Genomic DNA, 22,549 nt, shown 5'->3' on the forward strand with positions numbered 1-22,549 from the left:
ATAGAGATTCAGTTTACACTGTTTCATTTAGAAATCAAAAACACTCATTTTACAAATCTTAGAAAATATAAACTAGTAAATAGAGTATATACTCTTCCCACTGCACAAAGAAAACCACTATGGGCAATGAGTTATTTCCCGTGTGGAGGCCCCTCCCCTTCCTGAATGTTCTAATTGGAACATTGGGTCTTTCTTCCCAGGTGGTCATGAAGAGGGCCTACATGGCGGTGGGGTCACTCACCATCAACGAGGAGCGATCCGAGGTGGTCGACTTCTCTGTGCCCTTCATAGAGACCGGCATCAGTGTCATGGTGTCACGCAGCAATGGGACTGTCTCACCGTCAGCCTTCTTAGGTAGGTGATGAGCTTGCTGATGTGAAGGAAATAGACACAAGGGCAAGTAGATGGAATGAGGCACAGTGAAGGGCAGGTGGCCAGGCTCTTTCAGCAGGAGGTGGTTTGCTAGAAGATTAGCTCAGCCAGGATTTCATTTTGGTGGGTTTCAAAATTGATTATTCTCCAACATGAAAACTGAAGAACACTACCCCCCCCCCCCCCAAAATAAAAAGGGTTATAAGAAAATAGTGCTGGAGTGGTAATCAAGGGTCCTACTTTAGTCCCATTCCTGCTACTTAATCATCATTTGACCTTGAGCAAATTTTCTTTATCCTCGGACTCAGCTTCCTCAACCATAGAAGACATTTCAACTAGCCGATCCTTGAAGCTGCTTCCTGCTTTAATAATTTCTAATTGTGGATATCATTGAAATACGTATGATTTCTAAAAATATATTGAGAGAGAGAGAGAGAGAGAGAGAGAGAGAGAGAGAGAGATTTGTTGTTCCACTTATTTATGCATTCATTGGTGGTTCTTGTATGTGCCCTGATTGGGGATTGAACAGCAACCTTGCCATATCAGGATGATGCTCTAACCAACTGAGCTACCCAGCAGGGTGAAATACCAATGATTCTAAATTTTCTTCAAGAATTGAGCTCAGTGCTACCTAAAAAGGTTTTCTGTTTCCACATGAATTTTCTGAGGCTTTGTCATATAAAACTGATCTGATTCTCCTCCCCATCTCATCCCAAGGTTCCTCGTAGCATTCAGTGCTTCCCCACTCTCCAGCATCACTTAGGTGTTAAACCTTTTAGATATAAGACTAGGTAAGACCAGGGTTTCAATTAGATGAACTCTCTTATGAGCTCATACCCTATATTTTTGGCAAGAGCTGTGAGAACAAGGGGTTGAAAAATAATGTGTCACCTTGAAAACAGAACCCTGGGATAGGAGACAGGAAGCCTAGTTTGGATATAAGATGTAAGCCCTTGGACAAGTCACAGTCTCTCTAATGGACATCAACTTTTTTTTATGAGGATGTTGGAATAAACCATGATTAACATTGCCTTAGGCTCTGTGGGGGAGGGGTGGTATTCAATTAAGGCACTGCAAAGTGGTGTTAGAGGTTCTATACTTTTCTATAAATTACTCAAGTTTCCCAGCCAACCTTCTTACTCGCAGTCAAGCCAATTCTGGCTCTTACAATTTTATATGAAATGTTATTAGATAGCACACACTCTATGTATGCATTAATCCTTATAGTAGCTTTATGTATTTTATTTGCTTTTTCCTTTACAAGAATAATTTGAACATTAAGATATACCAACAAAACTACAGTTTAGGCCCAGCCGGCATAGCTCAGTGGTTGAGTGTTGACCTGTGAATTAGGAGGTCAAGGTTCAGTTCCTAGTTAGGCCATATGCCCAGGTTGTGGGCTCTATCCCCAGTGTGGGGCATGCAGAAGGCAGCCGATCAATGATTCTCTCTCATCATTGATGTTTCTATCTCTTTGTCCCTCTCCTTTCCTCTCTGAAATCAATAAAAACAAACAAACAAACACACACACACAAAACACACCACATTCTAATTCTAACCCTGTCAGCATAGAACTAACCTTAATTAGCTTCTAAACTAGAAGAGCCAGTGATACATTGGGATAGCCCTAGAATGACATAGGAATGCCACACGGGGTGTGTGTGTGTGTGTGTGTGTGTGTGTGTGTGTGTGTAGCAGTAAGTTAACTGCAGCGGTGAGAGAAGCCAATATTTATTGAATACCTACTATGTGATGTGCCAGGCATTATTGTACAAACTGTGACTATATTATCTCATTGATACTATCATTATACCCATTTTTTGGCTTAAGAACTGAGTCTCAGGTTAAGCAGTTTTCCAAGAGTCTCTCAGCTAGTAATGGGCAGATCCAGATATGGCTGCCTTCAGAGCCTGTGTTCTAACACACAGTTTGAGCTCTAAAATGTGGTGGTCTGCCCTAACCAGTTTGGCTCAGTGGATAGAGTGTCGGCCTGCGGACTGAAAGGTCCCAGGTTCCATTCTGGTCAAGGGCATGAACCTTGGTTGTGGGCACATCCCCAGTCGGGGGTGTGCAGGAGGCAGCTGATTGATGTTTCTCTCTCATCGATGTTTCTAACTCTCTATCCCTCTCCCTTCTTCTCTGTAAAAAATCAATAAAATATATTTAAAAAAATAAAATGTGGTGGCCAGAGACTAAGATGTGAGATAATACAATGGAAAAGCACAGACCTTTGCCCTCACTGACCTCACTTCATAAACTGGTCCTGAGGGGACCATGACCTCTGAATCTAGTTCACTGCTCTGTAAAATGAATATGGTAAACCCAAAATGAAAGAGCCATTTTAAGGACTGGATAAGGTTTGTGGTGAAATCACTTTCTAAATTGTAAAGACCAATACAAATATGATTGTTGTTTTATACAGAAAATTTCCCTAAGCTTAATGGGGGGGGGGGGAGTGAAAGCATAGAGAAAGTGCTTTTTACTCAGTTATTCCCTAATTTTAAACTAAAGTGAAATCAGGGTAGTATTGCAATCAATTGGAGCCAATGGGGAGAGATGTTCTCTACTCCACTGCTTAGAGGCTTTGAATTGTACCTTCTACCCCCATCTCTGGCTGCCACTAAAAGGTTTTGCATTTCATAGCTGGCATGCCCCTTATAAAAGTCCTTTTCAAATTGATTAAGTGGCCAGGCTTTTATAATTCCCTTAAGAGTTCACAAGTAAAGGTTTCAAGAAAGAAAATATTTTCTAATTTCCAGCCATTTTTCCCTTTTTTAACTTCATCTTTATAAATGATTTGGAAGATGGAGAAAGCAGCATATTAATTCACATAGTTATGAGTTTACAATGTGATGTGTTAGCTAAAAAGGCCAGAACTATTTTGAGACACAATTGAGGAAGCAGTGCATCATGGGACCAAAGAGTGTCCCTTCTTATAGGCCTTCAGAGAGACGGCTACTGGGAGGTAGTATTCAATTTCTAGACACCTGTAAGCCAGAGAGATGTAAAACAACTGGAAGAAACTCAGCAAAAGCGATTAAAGAAAGTGTAGTGGATCATTATTGCCCTCTTGCCTGACCTTGTCCCATCAACTATGTGACCTGATGATAGAGCCTGGCTTGTAGTTGTCTGCTTAATTATAGATGAAGCATGTTCCTTGTCATCTGCTAAATTCCCACTGTTATAGATACTGCTATTCAATGTGGATGTGTTTTTTAACACTGTCTTATATTCTCACACCCTAATGATGTCTAATAAAATATATACATCAAATTGGGTTAAAAAATGTAAGTCTAGGAAAGTTTAAGAGAAGTGGGGGAAAGGATCTATTTGTTGTACATAATTATTATAGAATCAGTTCAAGCCTGAAATAGTAGCTAAGTCTGTTGAGAATGAATTTGGCTCTTAGGCTTGCGAGCATTGGTGAAGACTTTTCCTAGGTCTCCACTGTGTGGTGTGGCCATGTAGATGACACCATAAACCAAGAATCAGTCCAATATGATCCATTTACTCCATATCTGGTATGTCTTCCAGTTGTACCATTTACTGAAAGACCCACATACTGATCCAATGCAGAAACTATCTCTATAGTCTCAAAATTTCATAGGCAAGATGCTGTCCTTTTTATGTACTTGAAAGAAAATAAACCTTGACTTGCCCATCAAATAAATGGAGATGCTCAGGCATAGCCTCTTACTTCTTCCCAGTCCAGGCCTTGGTTGTCTGAAGGGATGTACACACCTCTTGTTTTTTCCCCCCAGAAGTGCATGTTGCATAAGTGAATAAATAGGTAAATTAATTAGAATCTCTTTGTTCTCTGTTTTAACCATCAGCACTGATTTTTTTCTTCCTTCCCCAGAGCCCTTCAGCGCTGACGTCTGGGTTATGATGTTTGTGATGCTGCTCATTGTCTCAGCTGTGGCTGTCTTTGTCTTTGAGTACTTCAGCCCTGTGGGTTATAACAGGTGCCTCGCTGATGGTAGAGGTAAGTCCATTAAAACTGCTGCATTTCTGCATTTTTCTAGCTCTCAATTTCGAACCTCTGAACCCTTCATTTGCTTTCTTCTCCTTAACTTACCCATTTCTGAAAATGAACCTTCAGCTTTCTATGTCACCAGCTTGAAGACTCATTAGAAATAACCCAATTAAGATGTTAGTTTGAATCTATATGTCCCCACCCTGGCTCAAGTCTGATCCCCAACCCAGTTCCACTCGTAAGGAAATGAGAGGAAAGCTGGCAGGAGATACCTGTAGCATAGACGTGTAAGAGGAAGCTATTTTGATAACCTTAGGCTAAGAGCAGGTTACGAGAGTAGTTGTGGCTGAAAGAGTTCTCCATAGCCAAAGGACCACCACTGAGGTACAACATCTCCAAAGCACGTGTCCTGCTCTATCCCTCTGCCAGGAAGTATAAGAGTTGGATATTTGAAATACAATGGCAGGAGATTACAGTTCTCACCCACAGCTACTACTAGGGGAAGTCCAGTTTCCTGGCTAGGTAAGTCCAGAGATGTGAGGGCTGCCTCTGTGTTTGAAGCATTTATGAGACTTCACAAAAAAGTTCACTAGCTTTAAGAAGGGGGCGACGAGGTCCTTATAAATAGCTCTTCTAAAACTTTCTGACACTCTAGGGTTAGAAAATATTACACCTTTTCTGAGAGTTTTATCCTGAAGTTAGACCTTCAAGATGAAAGATTCTTAGATCCTTAACCCTGGATATACATAAAAATTATCTGTGGGACACTTAAAAAACAAAGGTGCGTGACCTCATTTTCGAATATTCTGATTCACTAAGTCCAGGGTGGGGCTTGGACCATTGCATGTTTCAAAATAGTGGTTCTTTACCTTGGTTGCATATTAGAATAACAATCCCAGACCATACCAATTAAATAAGAATCTCTGGAGATGGGTGCTAGGCTGCTGTATTCTGAAATAGCTCCCTAGTGCTTCTGTTGACTTCACAGTCCATGCTGTGACCCACCACTGCACTGAAGTATTTCCAGGTGCCGACCTACCTTCTTATCTGTTGTGTGAACTCTGGGTGGAAGTTTGGCTGCCTCCACAGCATGGTACAGTCTGGGCTTTCCACCTCTGCCAGAGGGTCATCCAGAAGCTTGACCTGCTCCCCATCCCAATGAGCATTGGTAACAAGTGAAACATCTGAGAAGCACATGACTACATACATAGGTTGACCATGTCAAGAGCTTAAGTTAGTGTGCCTCCTTCCCTATACTGGAAGAAAATCAAGGAGGCAAAAATTTAGATATAAAATTCAGAACAAGGACTTACTTTACAATTACTTTACCAAACTATGCTTTGTCTTCACAAAGGCATTCAACACGGGGCCACTTTAAATATTAAGACTCCTTGAGGCATTTTACAATGTATAAAACTTTTATTTATAAACATCTTTTTAGTTACACATCTGTTCCATGAAATCAGGTCTGTATGCACAGATGTGTGTGCACAGTTAGATATTAGGCTCGACATGTGTAGTCACCGGTGATTTAGTTGGCTGAGCAGATGCTGTAGGATCACAGGTAATATCGTAAGACCTGAGCTAATGTGTTGTAAAACTGTGCAGGCAGATGTTCATTTCTGCAGTGGAGGGGCTACATGCAGACCTAAGCATCAGGCAAGATCTCATCATCACCAAAAAGAGAAAGCAGTAAGGTCACAAGAAGATTATCAGCAGAAGTCTTGACACTATCTGTGTGAAGATCAGGGGAAGGAAGGTCAAGGATAGCCTGCCTCAGTGCCCACAGCTACATGTGGCAAAGCTAGGGGTTTATGACTACCTGCCTGGGCTTCCTGACATTCTTTTGTGCAGGAGCTGCTACTGTAGGAAACCATTTGGGAAGTGTTGGCATTGGAGAGGGGTCAGAGTTGTCCTTGAAACATTCAGTGCTTGATGCTAGCTAGACTGTAAGGAAAAACCAGGATAAAGTACATGGAAAGCCATTTAACATCAGTGTGAATAAAATTGGAGGAGGTCTATGACAATGGTAGAAAAAGACCCCACACAGTTCTTGCTGATCTTTTGGAAGTTGAAATATTTTCTTGGTAGATAGTAATGTAAATTTTAGGAACAACAGGAATAGGGACATGTGTGTGATGATAATGGAGTGGTTGCCTTTGTTATTCGGATTTGATATGATCTTGAGGGTCTTGATCTTAGGGGAAGAAAGCTGGCCCCTCCAGTGCTCTGGCTGAGTCATGACCATTAATGGGAGCAAGATCCCATATGCACCCAAGCCTCTGCTTTTTCTCCTGAGGAACTTTCTTATGCCTTCAGGGGGACCCTCCCAGGGAAAGAGAGACACAAGCTCTCTACTTAAAAAGCTTTCTGTGAAAGGTCTGGGTCTTGGTTGGAGGATTTCCTGCTCTGAGCAGGAACTTACCAGCTCTGTAGGTTTCAACAGAACCAGTGACTCTGTCTTAACTTTCTGTCTTTGTCATGTGTTCATTTCAGAGCCAGGGGGCCCATCTTTTACCATCGGCAAAGCTATTTGGTTACTGTGGGGCCTGGTGTTTAACAACTCCGTCCCGGTGCAGAACCCAAAGGGGACCACCTCCAAGATCATGGTGTCAGTATGGGCCTTCTTCGCTGTCATCTTCCTGGCCAGCTACACTGCCAACTTAGCTGCCTTCATGATCCAAGAGGAGTATGTGGACCAGGTTTCTGGCCTGAGTGACAAAAAGGTAAGAGGACCATTTAAAACATTCTACCTTTCTCTCAATCTCATTCTGAACCATACTCAAAGTTCTCACATACCTGTTAATTTTTCTAACTCTTTAGAATATACAGTTCTTTCTTATGTTTCCTTCAATTGGAGGAGGTCTGCAATGGGAGCAGAAAACAATATCCCTACTGAAATAATATTACTTCACATTTGCCTTCTGATTTGTGAAAGGTTCTTATAAGTACACCCAGTGTTGCAAATAAGGGGCTTGGTATGTTAGCAGCTTTCTGAGTACGTGGTACTTGTTGGATACTCTTGGGTGGCCTATCCACACGGGGCTTCTGTTTGGTGTTATTAGAGGGCTGCCTCATGTACCCACGCTGAGGGCACTGGCCCATTGTGGCCTTCATTTTCCTCCCAGTGGGGTTTGGCTGTGGGGCTCTCCCTTTGTTCCCCTGCACACTCGTGTGTTCCCATGGCTGAGCAGGAGGGTTGTTCTTCTTGTGTCCTGAAGAGAAGTAACTTCTATTTAACTTGATTGCCCTGTGTGATGCCGATGAATGGGCTGCCCCCATACCAATTGCAGGCCTCCCTGCTGGCCTGTGCAGTTGAGACAGGAAGGAAAGTGTCTGCTGGCTTCCAACTTTTCTGGGTGCAGATGTGCACAACCCATTCTGAATGCATCTGACTCACAAGGTCTGCCAGAGCATCACGGCTTCCATGGCAGCTCCGTCTTCTGAAACCGTGATAACCAGATGGTCCACGACCAGTAATAGGAGCTACCTTCACGGTGTGTCCAGTAAAGCTCCTGGGTGACCCCAAAATGATTCTGGAGACTTGTACTTACAGCAAATTTTCTACACTGTTGTCTTAAAATGTGGAAAATGTTGATTTCCCACCCCTTCCACCATGATGAAGCCATGAAATATAGAGATGTGTGTTTAGACCAGCTAGGTCAGACAGTGAATGATTTATCACATGGGTGTGGTTTCCCAAAGATAAAACTTGAAATACTTAGCAAATGGTTTGAGAAGAGTGGAAAGGAGGAGATATTCTCTTCAGGGGCTCTATTCTGATTTCTCCATCTGCTCAACACTACTCACTAAGAATATTTAAAAGCATGTGAGAAAGATAAATAAGCTTCTTAGGGGAATGAAAAAAAACTATATATATTTCACTATGTTTACTTCATCATGTTATTTCATTCTCTGATTTGTCTTCCTTTTTATTTTATTTTTCTTTCTTATTTTTAAAAAATATTTCCTCTCTGGTATTTCTTTCTCCCTTATTTTTAGGATTTGTTTACTTCTCTCTTCTAACTCATGATTTATCATGCATTCATTCATATATTTATTCATTTATTTTTAAACCTTTTTCTCATTGTTCCTTTGTCTACATCCTTCCTTCATCATTTTCTCCCCTATCCCCTGTTACAACCACTACTTTTTGTGCCTCTTTCTGTAACCTGGGCAGTAGTGGGGCTACACACAGCTGCCTCTTCAGGGCTCCATGCTGGGATGTGGCGTGGCTGAAGCATGACAGATCATGTGCCTATGTGTGGGTTTGTCAGAGGTAAGGCCGGCATATCCTCACACCAGGATATGGCAGAGATGTGGTGGATCGTGTCCCCACATAGAGTATGGCAGCACCCTGTTTCCATGCAGGAGGCAGCATGGTAGAGGTGTGGTGGGTCACAAACACTCCTGGGGCTCTGGGCTGTAAAGTAGGGAATCCACCATATTTATCACCTTGTTTTCTTCAAGTGTCTGAGAATTGCTTAGGACACTATATTTATCTTTCTCAGACCCTCATCGGCTATTCAGCAACAATGGAATAACCTATTTGAACTAAGTATAATTGGGATGGAGGGGGATTGTTTTCCCTTCTGTGGTTTTGAAAGACATATCGTTCTAGGCTGCTGGAACCAGAAAGACTTCACCTGTCTGTCTTCCACACCATGTTGTTTATGATCTGAAACGTTGAATCTCATCAGTTCTTTGCTTAAAGAACTTCAGTGGCTCCACTACTTATAGAATAAAGAAGATTTTTTTACATGTGGCTTTCAAAGCTTTTACAGATGATTCCCCATGTGTCTCATTAGCCAATGCTTAGATTCTTGCATCCTACAATTCTAGGCATCATCCACTCCTTATCCTCCCCAACTATGCCTCTATCTATGCATCTGCCTAAAATGTTCTTCTCCTCACTTCATTCACCAAACTCCTATTGGAACTTCAGGACCCAGAATTAGAGATCACTTCATTTGTGGAGCTTTCCTTAGCTCATCTGGGCAGTTATTCATTCTCTCATCTGTTCTAATCTGTCATGGCATTCATACCTTTATCATAACTCTTGTCTTCCATATTGTATTGTAGTAACCTGCAGGTGTGTACTTGACTGTATCTTCTTCTATCTGGTCATGAGCTCCAAAAGGTCAGTGATCATAACTTGGTTAACATTTTTTTTAAGTCTGTTGGGAGAGAGGTAGAGAGGGTATATTTACAGAAGAGCCTCTTGTGCAGAGTCGAGTTACTAAACATTATAGGCAAAGAAAGCAGCAAGAGAGCCAGAACCCTTTAACAGCTGTTTAATTTGAAAATGCTGCAAAATGGTTATCTCTGATACATCTCAGAACTTTGCAAATGACAAAATAGTAAAGTGTGAGCATCCTACCAGAAAGTGTCAACATAATTTACATAATTATAGAAAACATTTAGTAACTAATGACATATAACTATATATCGGTGTCAGGAGCAGTAATATAAATTAGAGAGTTTTTTGAAAGTACACTGAAAATGTCGAAATTCTTACTGTTTTTTTACTTAGAACACCTAAAGAAAACATAGACTTGGGACTAACTTTGCATGAGAGGAAGTGTATTCTGTGAATTTAGAAAAAGAAAAGAATAAAGTCATCAAAACAATATTCAGAATAGAAATAAGGTGATTTTGAAGATTTTTTCAGTGCAATTAAAGTTTCATCAAGGAAAGTAACAGTTAAAATGAAGAAAGATTTCTAAACTTACTCTATCGCAGATGACATATCTTCTATTAACTCAGATCAAATGATAAATAGCTTAGGTTATGATGGGAAGATATTTGTAGCCATTACATTTATATATATATATTTTTAAAAATTATCTTCAACTTTATGGCAGAGACATGTTCCCATATCCCATGCATGTTAAGGCACAAAGTCAGAATGCTCAGAGTTAAATTTCCATGAAAATATATTTCGGGGCTTCTTTTTACTGGATGGCTTCCATTTTGCAATAGCGCATGACATCAGTGAATTCAGAATTACCCACTACTTGCTATAACTAAATATGGTGCAAGTGCTAACATATAGCAGCCTTGCTGTACATTCCATCAGCTCCCCCGTGGGAGGACAATGGAAGGGAGCTGGTGACATCTTTCTTCTCCTAACAAAGAGCCCACAATGCAAATTCTCATGTTTCTCGCCTATCGAGATGGATTTCTCCTTTCGCAGTCTGCCAGCCACAGTGTGGAGGGGAAAGAGCTTGGCCAGGTGAAAGGTGAGACATATTTGCTGGGCACTGGGCACATTAAGTATGTCACAGATATGTTATATGTATAATCTTCATACAGGTATGATTAGTCCCATTTTATCAATAAGGACACTGAGACTCTGGGAAGTTTAGTGAATTCCCTAAAGTCACACATTATCAAGTGACAGAGCCAAGGTTTGAGCCCCTGTGTGTTTGGCTCTAAAATCACTTTGCCAGGATGTCTCCCTTATAGCTAATCCCAGACAAAGCTATGACATAGCTAAGGATTGGGATTGACACCCCTACTCCCACTTTCTCATTTCATTACCTACACTCTCCTTTAAGGACTTTCTGTATCAGCTCCACTTAACCCAACCCTTCTCAGGGCATAGTACACTACCACTACCAAGACTAGTATTTCTACTTCTACTACTACTGCCATTACTGGTAATAATAATAACAGTTAACATAACCTCAACAATAATATCCCTGCTGACATTTCTTCAGCTTTTATGAGTCAGGCATAATGCCAAATACATTACATAGATTACCTTATGTAATGGTGCTATTAATATCTTCATTTGTACATGAGGAAACTGAAGCTTGGAGAGGTTAGGTAATTTGCCCTTCTGATGTTCCTGGCTGCCTATAGCCCCTAAACAGTGTGCCATCCTGTTCAGATACCCATGGTTTTAATCGCCTTCCTTCCTATCCTCCCATCTACCTTGTCATGACAAGTTTACCAAGTTAGATCCTTTTCCTCTCCTAAAAAGTAGCTATCTGATTAACAGGTCCATAATAAGTAGGTAGTATTTTAACATTTGCACTTTCTATAATATGTCTTTCAGAGGTTTTACTTTAAACAGACAATAATGATGATTTCTAGTAATTGGGCAAGCTAATGGCCTTCAAATTGACTTTAGTGTGGTCCCATTGTGACCCTGAGGTTTATGCCGCTGTTGGAGGGTGGGAGAGGTTGGCAGCAGGGGAGAGAGAGGTCGGTTATGAAGTCAGGGGTGAAGAAAGCCTGCAGGGAGGCAAAGGCTGCGAAGGTCACTGGGGGCCGCCATCTGGCCACCGGGCTCCTGAGGGTATGTGGCTCTGTCCTGCTTTACACATTCCTACCATCAGTCTGATATACACCCACATCATATTTTGCAGTTCTGTTCCATAAGGAACTAGTGGAACTTCATTAACTTCAGCTTGTCACAGAGGTGCTCATCTGGCTAATGAGGGCAGCATTATCTGCCTGCATCATTGGAGGTACGATTAGGATGGCCTACTAACAACTAAATGAGAACCCCCTGGCTTTTCCAGGTAACGATGATTCAGAGTTTCTGAGAAGTCCCATAGAGTCTGGAAGTCACCTCCTATCCTTTTGGGATAAAGGCAGGGTATGGCTTTGATTAGTCAACATGCAAACAAATAAGTAAAGAGGCATTTTTGGAAGAAAATCAGCATTTTACACCACAACTACAATGAAATGTTGGGATGGTGTCTGAGCATGTGTGAGGAAATGGGCCATGCTTTCCACCCTATTAACTTTAGGCTGAAAGCCAGTGGGAGACAGCTGACCTCATGCCTGATCTGTCACAACCCGGTTTTGGCCCAGACCATCTTGGTCAGACCATGCAATACTGGCCTAAAAGCAGCTTACTAGGGAAAGTGACAGGCATGACTAACTAGCCAGGGAGCTAGAAATGAGGGCCTGGGCGGGACATCCTGGTAGCTGAGCAAAATGAAAGACTGTGATTCATTGTTACTATCAAGCAACTGGTCATCTCATAACTGCTGGTCAAGAGTAGGTGTGGAGGAAGTGACAAGAGAAGAAAATTCCCCAAACCCTGCCAGCATATGGGGTACACTACATGCACGGGTGGGGCAAGGGATGCCTGCCCCTTTGTCTATTAATTATCAGAGCCAATCTGACACTATGCATGGACTCTGCCCCACATACTGTGGCTCCTTCATTCTTGTCAAGGTGGCCTCCATCCAGATAGATCCAGAACAAAGCCCTGTGCTTGGCCAGTCCCATGTCTGTCAGTCAGGTTAGCTATCACCTCTTCTCCTTTTTATTTGAGAACAAAACTGCATATAACTCTTCAACAAGCCCTATGGATCCTAATTCCTAAGTCTGTCTTGACTAAGGCAGGAAATCCTTACCCTCAACTCAGCATCCAATGGCTTAGCAGTGGTTACTCCTTGTCCGAGGATGCAGACGCCCTGGCATTGACTACTGTGCAGGTCCCATTGTCCTCTTTTCCTCCTTCACAGCATCCGGCTTCACTTAGTTCTCTTCTCCTTGCTTTCTGACATTCCATGTTTCCCACACAGGATTCCTCACCTCCCAGCTCTCCTATGCTGTTGGGGGCAGTAGTGGGTTGAAAGATGGCCCCCCAGAATGATACATCCATCCTGACCCCTGGAACCTTTGAATGTGGGCCTTATTTGGGGGAAAAAAGTTATTTACAGATGTATTTAAGTTAAAGACTCAAGATAAGATCATCCTGGATTATTCAGGTTGATGCTAAATCAGTGGCAAGGGTCTTTATAAGAGAAAGACAGAGAGAGATTTGATATCTAAAAGGAAAAGGCCCTGAGAAGACAGAAGCAGAGATTGGGTTGTTGTGGCTACAGTGAATGCCTGGAGCCACTGGAAGCTGGGAGAGAAAGGAATGGATTCTGCCCTTTAGCCTCTGGAGGGAGCACAGCCCTGCCAACACCTTGATTTTGGACTTCTGGCCTCCAGAACTCTGAGTGAATAAATGTGTATTGTTTTAAGCCACCAGTCTGTTGTGATTTGTTGTGGCAGCCACAGGAAACTAGCACACTAACTAATACTGACTCCTTTTATAACCCGTACTTTGAGCTTGGTGCACCCTTTAGACTCCGATGCTTCTCCTACTCATCTCAGTCTCCTTCACCAGCCCCCAGTCCTATCCTTCCAAAGTGGGTATCTCTTACAGCAGGATCCAATTCCATTCCTCTCCTCACTAATCTCCTTTGCTTAGAAGAACTGATCTACACTGAAGATTTGCAGAGACATGTTTTACATGCAGAAAGATTCTTCTGCATGCAGGTTAATTTTAGGGAGAGGGTGAAAAACCTAAATGCCATTGTGTGCTCCTTCTGCTCTGTCCTTGAGCTTGATTAATGATAGTTTCTCAGAGTATGTAGTGTGGCATCTGTGTGCACACTTCCCACACAACCTTCTAGACCTCTTAGTAGTAATATCGCTGGCCAAGGGGATCAAGAACATGTTTTTTAAGATTTTCTTTTATAAGAATAGATCGATCTAGAGACAAATGGTAGGGGAGTGGGGGTTAGAGAGCAACTAAAGGACTTGTATGCATGCATATTAGCATAACCAATGGACACAGACACTGGGGGTGGTGAGGGCTTGCCTGGGGTGGGAATGGCTGGGAGGAGGGGTCAATTGGGGAAAAAAGAGACATATGTAAAACTTTAGAAAATAAAAAAATAAATTGATGTAATAATAATAAAAGAATGTAATAGTGGAGAAACCAAGATGGCGGCATAGGTAAACACCGGAGATTGCTGCCTCGCACAACCACTTCAATAATACAACTAAAAGACATAACGGACATCATCCAGAACCACAGGAAGGCTGGCTGAGTGGAATTTCTACAACTAGAAGGAAAGATAAAAGCATACCGAGACTCAGAGGAGGTGCGGTGCTGAAGTAAATACAAAGGTGCAGAGGTGCATGTGGAGAGGGCTGGAGGCTGAGGACACGATTGTCTTCTTCAATCGGGAGGGAGTCTCAGGCTCTGAGCTCCAGTTCTGGGCGAGTCTTTGGGGACCCAGACTCACATGGGAGAAACGGGACTGTCTGGCATTGGTCAGAACTCGAGGGCAGCTTTCTCTCGGAGGCACTCTCTGGGATTGCCAGGACCTCTGAAGGCAGGACTGAGAGCAGCCATACTGCTGGCTCCCTCAGCCCACCCTGTTGATCCCCTGGGACCCCGCCCCGCCCAAGCCTAGCACGGAGGCTTTTGCATATGAAAGGCCCTGCCCTTTGTAATCTGAAAATAACTTAACAAACTGCAGCTGCCCCAAGGCCCCAGGGCAACTTGCATTGCTTTACAGCTGGCTTCTGCTGGGTAGCCTTAGGCAAAGGCTAGATTAGCACCTCCTTAGATCCAAGAGCCAGTGTACCCAGTGGTCAGAGTGGGACCATCCAATTACAACTACTCAGATCTATAAGGGACACACTTAGGGGGCAGACTCAGTGAGCACCATAGCCCCACTGAAGCAAGTCTTGCCCCATAAGGATGTCTTCAGCACAGAAGTTCTCCCACCGCAGACACAGCTGATTCTCAGCCAATTGGCCTGGAGGTTAAATCCTCCCAGCTTTACATACAACAATCAAGGCTTAACTACAACAAGACTGTGCACAAAGCCCACAAGGGATGCACCAAGAGTGTCTACCTCAGGTAATTGGGACACTTAGCACAGAAAGCCACTCTGTCGACACAGCGAAGCACAAAAAATGCTGAGACAAAGAAACAGGACACAAATGACAGAAATGGAGGAAAGCAAACTGCTGGATATAGAGTTCAAAACCACATTTTTAAGGTCTCTCAAGAACTGTCTAGAAGCCGCCAATAAATTTAGTAAGGCCCTCGAAAAGACTGGTGAGACCGCCGATAAATGTAGTGAGATCCTCAAGAAATCTAGTGAGATCCTCGATGTTGTGATAAAGGACCAACTAGAAATTAAGCATACACTGACTGAAATAAAGAATATTATACAGACTCCCAACAGCAGACCAGAGGAGCGCAAGAATCAAGTCAAAGATTTGAAATACAAAGAAGCAAAAAACACCCAACTGGAAAAGCAAGATGAAAAAAGAATCCAAAAGTACAAAGATAGTGTAAGGAGCCTCTGGGACAGCTTCAAGCGTACCAACATCCGAATTATAGGGGTGCCAGAAGATGAGAGAGAGCAAGATATTGAAAACCTATTTGAAGAAATAATGACAGAAAACTTCCCCTACCTGGTGAAAGAAATGGACTTCCAAGTCCAGAAAGCGCATAGAACCCCAAACAAAAGGAATCCAAAGAGGACCACACCAACACACATCATAAATAAAATGCCAAGAGCAAAAGACAAAGAGAGAATCTTAAAAGCAGCAAGAGAAAAACAGTTAGTTACCTACAAGGGAGTACCCATACGACTGTCAGCTGATTTCTCAACAGAAACTTTGCAGGCCAGAAGGGAGTGGCAGGAAATATTCAAAGTGATGAATAGCAAGAACCTACAACCAAGATTACTTTATCCAGCAAAGCTATCATTCAGAATTGAAGGTCAGATAAAGAGCTTCACAGATAAGAAAAAGCTAAAGGAGTTCATCACCACCAAACCAGTATTATATGAAATGCTGAAAGGTATCCTGTAAGAAGAGGAAGAAGAAGAAAAAGGTAAAGATACAAATTATGAACAACAAATACACATCTATCAACAAGTGAATCTAAAAATCAAGTGAATAAATAATCTGATGAACAGCATGAACTGCTGATTATAATAGAATCAGGGACATAGAAAGGGAATGGACTGACTATTCTTTCAGGGGAAAGGGGTGTGGGGGTGTGGGAAGAGATTGGACAATAATCATGCACCTATGGATGAGGACAGTGGGTGGGGAGTGAGGGCTGAGGGTGGGGTGGGAACTGGGGGGAGGGGAGTTATGGTGGGGAAAAAGAGGAACCAATGTAATAATCTGAACAATAAAGATTTAATTTTAAAAAAAGAATGTAATAGTAAGAAATAATTAGATGTCAAAACCATAAAAAAGTTTGGATATAAAAATGTGACCAAGAAGCTTAAAAGAATCTAAATCAATAAATGAGACAAACTCTCTGAGGATATAATAAAAGAAGTAAACCTTTCACACACACACACACACACAGAAAAAAAGATGTATTTTTTTCATAACTCTTTTCTGGGGAAAATATTATTAATGCATCCCTTTCACATTCTGGATTGTTCTGTGTTGTTCAAATCACAGAACTGGAAGGGACTTTAGCTGATTACCAGGCACGGTTGATACTTTTTGTCATCAAAGACGACCAGGTGTCCTCTCCATGTGGATGAACATGTTACACAGGAATGCACACTCAGCATATGCTTCTGTGCACGTGTAACTCTATCCTCCAAAACTACATAAAGATAATGAGATAACTGGGTAACTAAGAACTTGGTACTTGCAAAGCTGTGTAAAGAACACCAGTTTCAGATGTGCATGGAACATAAGTTTTACAAAGTGGATCTCAGAAAGGTTGCCTTTCTTACCTGGAAAAAGAAGAAATTTTGGTTCATTCTGCTGACACTAGAAGAAGCATCTTTGTGAAATGAAACAAAGTGAAAAGTAAGGGAGGGAAGAAGGAAGAATAGCATCAAAACCCAATCCTAGGTTTGACCTACTCTGTATAACTCTTTTTAGAAAGGTGTTACTATGCAAGATATTAGGGGAATGGAAAACTTCCTGGAACCATAAAATAGTTTTAAATTTAATTATAAAAACTAGCATGAGTATTAATTCACAATTTCCCCCACCTGGGTCCCAAATGAAAGCCAGCAATAGGCAGCAAACAATTGTAATTAATGACATATAGCATGGCATGTGCAGTTGAGCTTCAGATGCTCTGAGAATAGAACTGGTGAGATTGTCTTTAAACTGGCCAGTTTGTTGGACTTTTCTGTGTGGCTTCCCTATGAGGCCTCTCCCCACCAGGCCATCTCTCCCATGTCAGGAAGGACAAATGGCTCTGGGGACTTCCACAGAAGTCTCACAGCCAAGTCTCTGGTTTTAAGATAAGAGAGCTATTCCATTTAGCTGACTGTTGAAGGCAGATTCTTCATTCTGAAGTTTATTTACATGAAGGGGGGGAGAGAGAGAAATAGAGAGAGAGAGAGAGAGAGAGAGAGAGAGAGAGAGAGAGATCCTCAACATCCTTTCCTCTCCTTGAAAACAAAAATAAGAAATAAGTGGTTTAGCCCTAGCTGGTTTGGCTCAGTGGATAGAGTGTCAGCCTGTGAACTGAAGGGTCCCAGGTTCAATTCCGATCAAGGGCACATGCTCAGGTTGTGGGCTTGATCCCCAGTGGGTAGCGTGCAAGAGGCAGCTGATCAGTGATTCCCTCTCATCATTGATGTTTCTATCTCTCTCTCCCTCTCCCTTCCTATCTGAAATCAATAAAAATATATTTTAAAAAAAGAAATAAGTGGTTTAGTCTAAGGGGACTAATCTTTTATATGTTCACTAAATATTGACTTATGGATTAAGGATTTTATTTTAAGAATTAGTGTTTCCCTTCTGGACAACTAAGTTTGAGTCCTTTGAGACACATTAATGCAGCCAAGATAATTTCTGTGTGGCCAAAGCTATCAGGCCTAAAATGAATCAGATTTGGGAGATGTCAGAATTATATTTACAGTGAAAATTGTGGCCTGGGCTGGCTCTGGCCTTTTGTGAATATTTCAGCCTTTTTGCCCTTCCAATGTCCCCTTGCTATGATGGCAAGAGTAGACAAAGGTCTCAGTGGATTGTGTGCAGCCTGTTATATTTTTGGAAGTTTTCTGCATAGCTGGGTACATGCTAGGGCCAGTGGGGTCTGAGAGTGCCTAAGGCCTGGAGAAACCCAACCATTTAGTTTGCAATTTGCAACCAAGTTTTCCCTTCCAGCACAGGTCACCGAGGGCCATGGCAAGGCCACTCACACTCTGTAAACACTGTCGTCTTGGACATCTCCTCTGGTATTTTATTCCGCTTCTGTTCGGGGGCTTTGATTTGTAGTGTCAAGGGCATGAGCTTCAGGCCAACAGGATCCTGAGAGCTGCCCTTGTGGGAAGAAGAAAACAAGCAGGCAGGCAAACCCCCTCAGATGCAGGCAGCTTAGACTTTCAGGAGGAAGAGTCAGGGCAAGGAATATCAGGGTCTCAGGTCTCCCCTTTAAAAATTACAGGGTTAGTCTATATGAGTAGTTCTTTCTGTTGTGGGAACCCAAGGAGGAGTGGCTACCTAGGAAGGGTTGGGGTAGAGCAGAGTGTTGACATTGAAGTCACTTGGGGAACCGTTTCAGATTAAATAGGCTTCTGTCCAGCTGGCTAGAAATATAGGTACAGGTGGTAAAACCCCCAACCAAGCAGGGCCTGTCAGGAAGAAGCCAGAAAAACCCAAACTATAAAATGTGTTTTGAGAATCCTTTTGGTACTTTGAGGGGAGGTTATTGAAGGGATGTGACATCCCCCCTTTCTCTCACTGCCTTAAAACCTACCAAAGGGGCTTTGAGGAGATCATTTGGAGAGCGTGGTATTCATCCCCTGCAGTTGGAATGGAGAGAGGATAGCATTTGACCCATACCTGGGAAAACCAAGGCTGGCAGTTCTTGGCTAGAGGAGATCACCTAGTAGGTGGGCCAGACTCTGACCAGTGACAGGAAAGGTCTGTGTTTTTAAAGACCAGATTAGGCCACATGGGAAGGAGGGAGTCAGTGTGAGCCTGGAGTGCAGGGAGGCATTTTTAAAGGTACCCTGCCCAAAGGACTTCCTGATCAGGATGAGGTGAAGGAAACAGGAATTTTTCTGGAGGGGTGTCACTCAATGGAGAAGCTGAAGGGACTGATGTAAGCAACCAGCTGCACTGAGAGAGTGCAGACCAAGGTTCTAACTGAGAGACCCTGGGGAACCCATGAACTTTCCTGACAAGAAGAGTCTTCTTTGAATACCAGTTATGCCTAGAGAGCAGCAGTACTGGATCACTACTGTGTCACCCAAATTAGTGCTTTCTGCCCCTTATTGCTCCTCCTTGTCCTGCCCCCACTGTCTTTCATCCCACCCCAGAGAATGGGAAGAAAGCAGCTAGGATACAGAATCTAGAAGAGCTTCACTTTGGTTTTTATTTCTTGGCTAGATGATTGCCACTGGGATTCTTGGGGCCATATCTGCCCGGTTTTCTCTTCCCTTATCACTGAACATGTATTGAACTATTTAATGAACATAAACTGTGTGCCAGGCCTACTGTTACACTCGTCATATCTGTTACTACTTTTAATCCTCATGCCCATCCTTTGAGATGGATATTATTAACCTCATTTTATAGATGAGGTGATACATATAAGTGTTAAGCAAATTCCCTGAAGTCACACAACTAGGAAGTGAGGGTGACAGAATTTGATCCCGGGAGAGCTGACTCCACAGCCCACAGCTATCCTGTTATACTGCACTGCTATAGCCCTGTGTCTTTATGTGAACACAGGAAGGAGGTGCATGGTTCTAGAGCAGTGGGAAACCTTTTTTCTGCCAAGGGCCATATGGATCCTTAATATTCATGGGCCACACAAAATTATCAACTTAAAAATTAGCCTTCTACATTTGGTCAAACATTTAATTAACTCTCCCCTAATGCATTGGCAGGGTCAGACCAAATGATTTCACAGGCCTTATATGGCCCATGGGCCAAACGTTCCCCACCCCTGTTCTAGAAGCATTGGCCTGATGCAGCAGAACCCAATCAAGTCCCCTGCCATAGGGACTCTCTCTGTCCTGGCTTCTGGATTCTCAAGGGAGTGCTTATGAACCCCCATAAGCCCTTGGGCCACTCTCTACCCAGCTGTGAGTGCACAGGAACCTAGAAGAGACTTTTGTTCACTGGAATCTAGGAGTATCTTCAACAAGGGCTTTGTTGTCTTCATTTCTGTACATTACAAACCACTTATTTAATAAAGGTTGACAGGATAAATGGATCCAAGAGATGTGGAATGTTGTCAGGTGCCATGCTTTCTCTCTTCTAGGAAGTAACCAATAGAATTATACTGAATCCAACTAGAAAGAACAATATGCCTCTCTCAGGAGCCTTCCCTTTAGGGGAAAGTAAGGAAGACAGAGAGGAAGGAATTGGAGAGGAGGGAAATGCACCCTACTCTATCTGTCCATCTCATCTTAGGAGGAAAATAAAGCAAGAACAGTATCGATTATTTTTCAAGTACTTCCTGCAAGGAAACCAGGCATAGCTTAAGTCTACAAACCATCTTGATATTAAATTTGCTAAATGCTTAAATCCTTAAAACTTCCTCACACATCTCTCAGCTTATCACTAGCATCACAGTACGTTCTGAGTTAAGTATAAGCCAGTTCCATTTCTTGCAATAACTGATTGCCAGTAGGCCCTGAGATGGCTGGGACTCAGCCTTTGTTGGACTGAGTCCAAAAGAGATGTTGAGCTGGGTGTCATCCTGGCACTGAAGAAAGAATGCTGTGATGTCCATTGATGTCTCCTAGTGGCCTCAAATACAAATTGAACAAGCTGCCTAACAGCATTACAATATGAAGGACACTGCAGCCACGGACCTCCCAGGCAGAGGAGCCTCGGGGGAGTGAGCCTTTTATTGCTCCCAGAAAAAAATCGTACTTGAACACACAAGGTTATCTACTCACAGGCCTTTACATGACACACACACCCATTCCCAAAATCACATGCACACACCGCAGAGTGTGCAGGTGCAGCTCGGACTGGGAACACTGAGCACTTTTTTGCTTTTTTCCTTTTCTCCATATAAAAGCAAGTCAAATTAATTACAGCCAATTACATACGAATCCCTTTCTGTCTGCCAATCAGGCCTGCTTGATGGGAAAGAGGTGCTCTCACCTACTTCATTATGCAAATTGATATTCAGAGGCTGAAGAACAATGCAGACTTCAGCACAGCAGTGATTTGGGGATGCTAAGAGGAAGCTGCTGGGAGAGGAGTTAGTTTAACCCTCTGATGATGATGAGAGGGCTTCAAGTGGTGATGGAGGCAGAGTCCAAGTACCGGTTACCTGATGTGAATTGGGCCCTGACATGGAAGGTCACAATGAGATCAGGCAAGATTCAGGATGATTTGGAGTCCAAATAGTCTAGACAGAATAGCTTGATTCTTTAAATACCCCTGTGTTCTCATCTGTAAGTATGGGGTCAGGTGTGGCCATAAATGAACCCATACTTAGACTATCTGCAGGCAAGCATGATCCATCATGCACAGAAACAATCAACACACACGCACACGCACACACAAGCACAGAGGCAGAAATCAATGAACACTGATATTTCTTATTATGAGATTATTTTATTTGGAAAAGGCTTGTAACATTCAGCCATTTGTTCATTCAGGAGCTACTATATACAGAGAAAGAGTTATTTCACGTCTCAGTCATCACAGTTGTGAGGACTTACGTTTCTCTTGCCTGCCCCACCTTGTTACCTTGTCCTAGCACTTCAAAATCTCCTCTTGAATTTGAATTACAATCTTGCCTCTGACTCAAACTCAAATAATCAAAAAGAAGCTTTTAATAAAATTATGTAATTGTCACCCTGGTCCTCTCTCCTGGGCATGTTGCAAGCCAGACAGAGCACATAGCTGTGTGGGCATTTGTGCTTGGCAGCTGTGGTCTCGGTGACATGAAGTAGGGCTAGGAGGTGTTTGGTGTTGGGAAGCTGGGCAGTTTTCCAGCTCCTCCTGAAGAGTCTACAGATTATGACTTCAGGTTGGGTTTGAGTGTGGTGAAATCACACATCACCTAACACACTCCATGATGAGTCTCTCCAGGATATGAGTGGCCATTCTAACACCACCCCACTGTTGGTACCAGCACTCCAGGTGGCTTACTACGTACACATGAAAGAAACAATATGACTTCCTTGCACCCTCTGAAGGTTGTGTGGTTCAGTGAAGAAGGAGAAATCACAGAAAGAAAATGACTTCCAAGGCAGTCCATAGCTGGGCCTATTGGTCTGCATGGCCACTACTCTTTTAGGATGCTTTCTAGTTTAAGCATTTATATAAGAACAAAAAACAAAAATAAGATATCTTTTTCTTAAAATGTATATATCTTGGGGGCATTGAATGATGGTTCTATCAGTGAGACATTTATTTTAAGGTTGTTTCCGTAGATGTGATCACTTTGGATGGGAAAAATGGGGCATT

General features: G+C 42.6%; 1 protein-coding gene across 1 annotated transcript in view; it reads left to right on the top strand.

Moving 5' to 3' along the window:
• The window catches only part of GRIN2B (glutamate ionotropic receptor NMDA type subunit 2B), a 442,854-nt gene that overhangs the window by 389,352 nt on the left and 30,953 nt on the right, over window positions 1-22,549 (top strand). Inside the window, 3 exon segments of the mRNA XM_070410657.1 lie at window positions 201-354; window positions 4,232-4,357; window positions 6,845-7,074. Of these exon segments, the coding sequence (XP_070266758.1) occupies window positions 201-354; window positions 4,232-4,357; window positions 6,845-7,074 (510 nt within the window).

This window comes from Myotis yumanensis, unplaced genomic scaffold (assembly GCF_028538775.1).
Source record: "Myotis yumanensis isolate MYYU_CA2020_CCGP unplaced genomic scaffold, mMyoYum1.0.hap1 SCAF_3, whole genome shotgun sequence".
Classification (NCBI taxonomy): Eukaryota; Metazoa; Chordata; class Mammalia; order Chiroptera; family Vespertilionidae; genus Myotis; species Myotis yumanensis.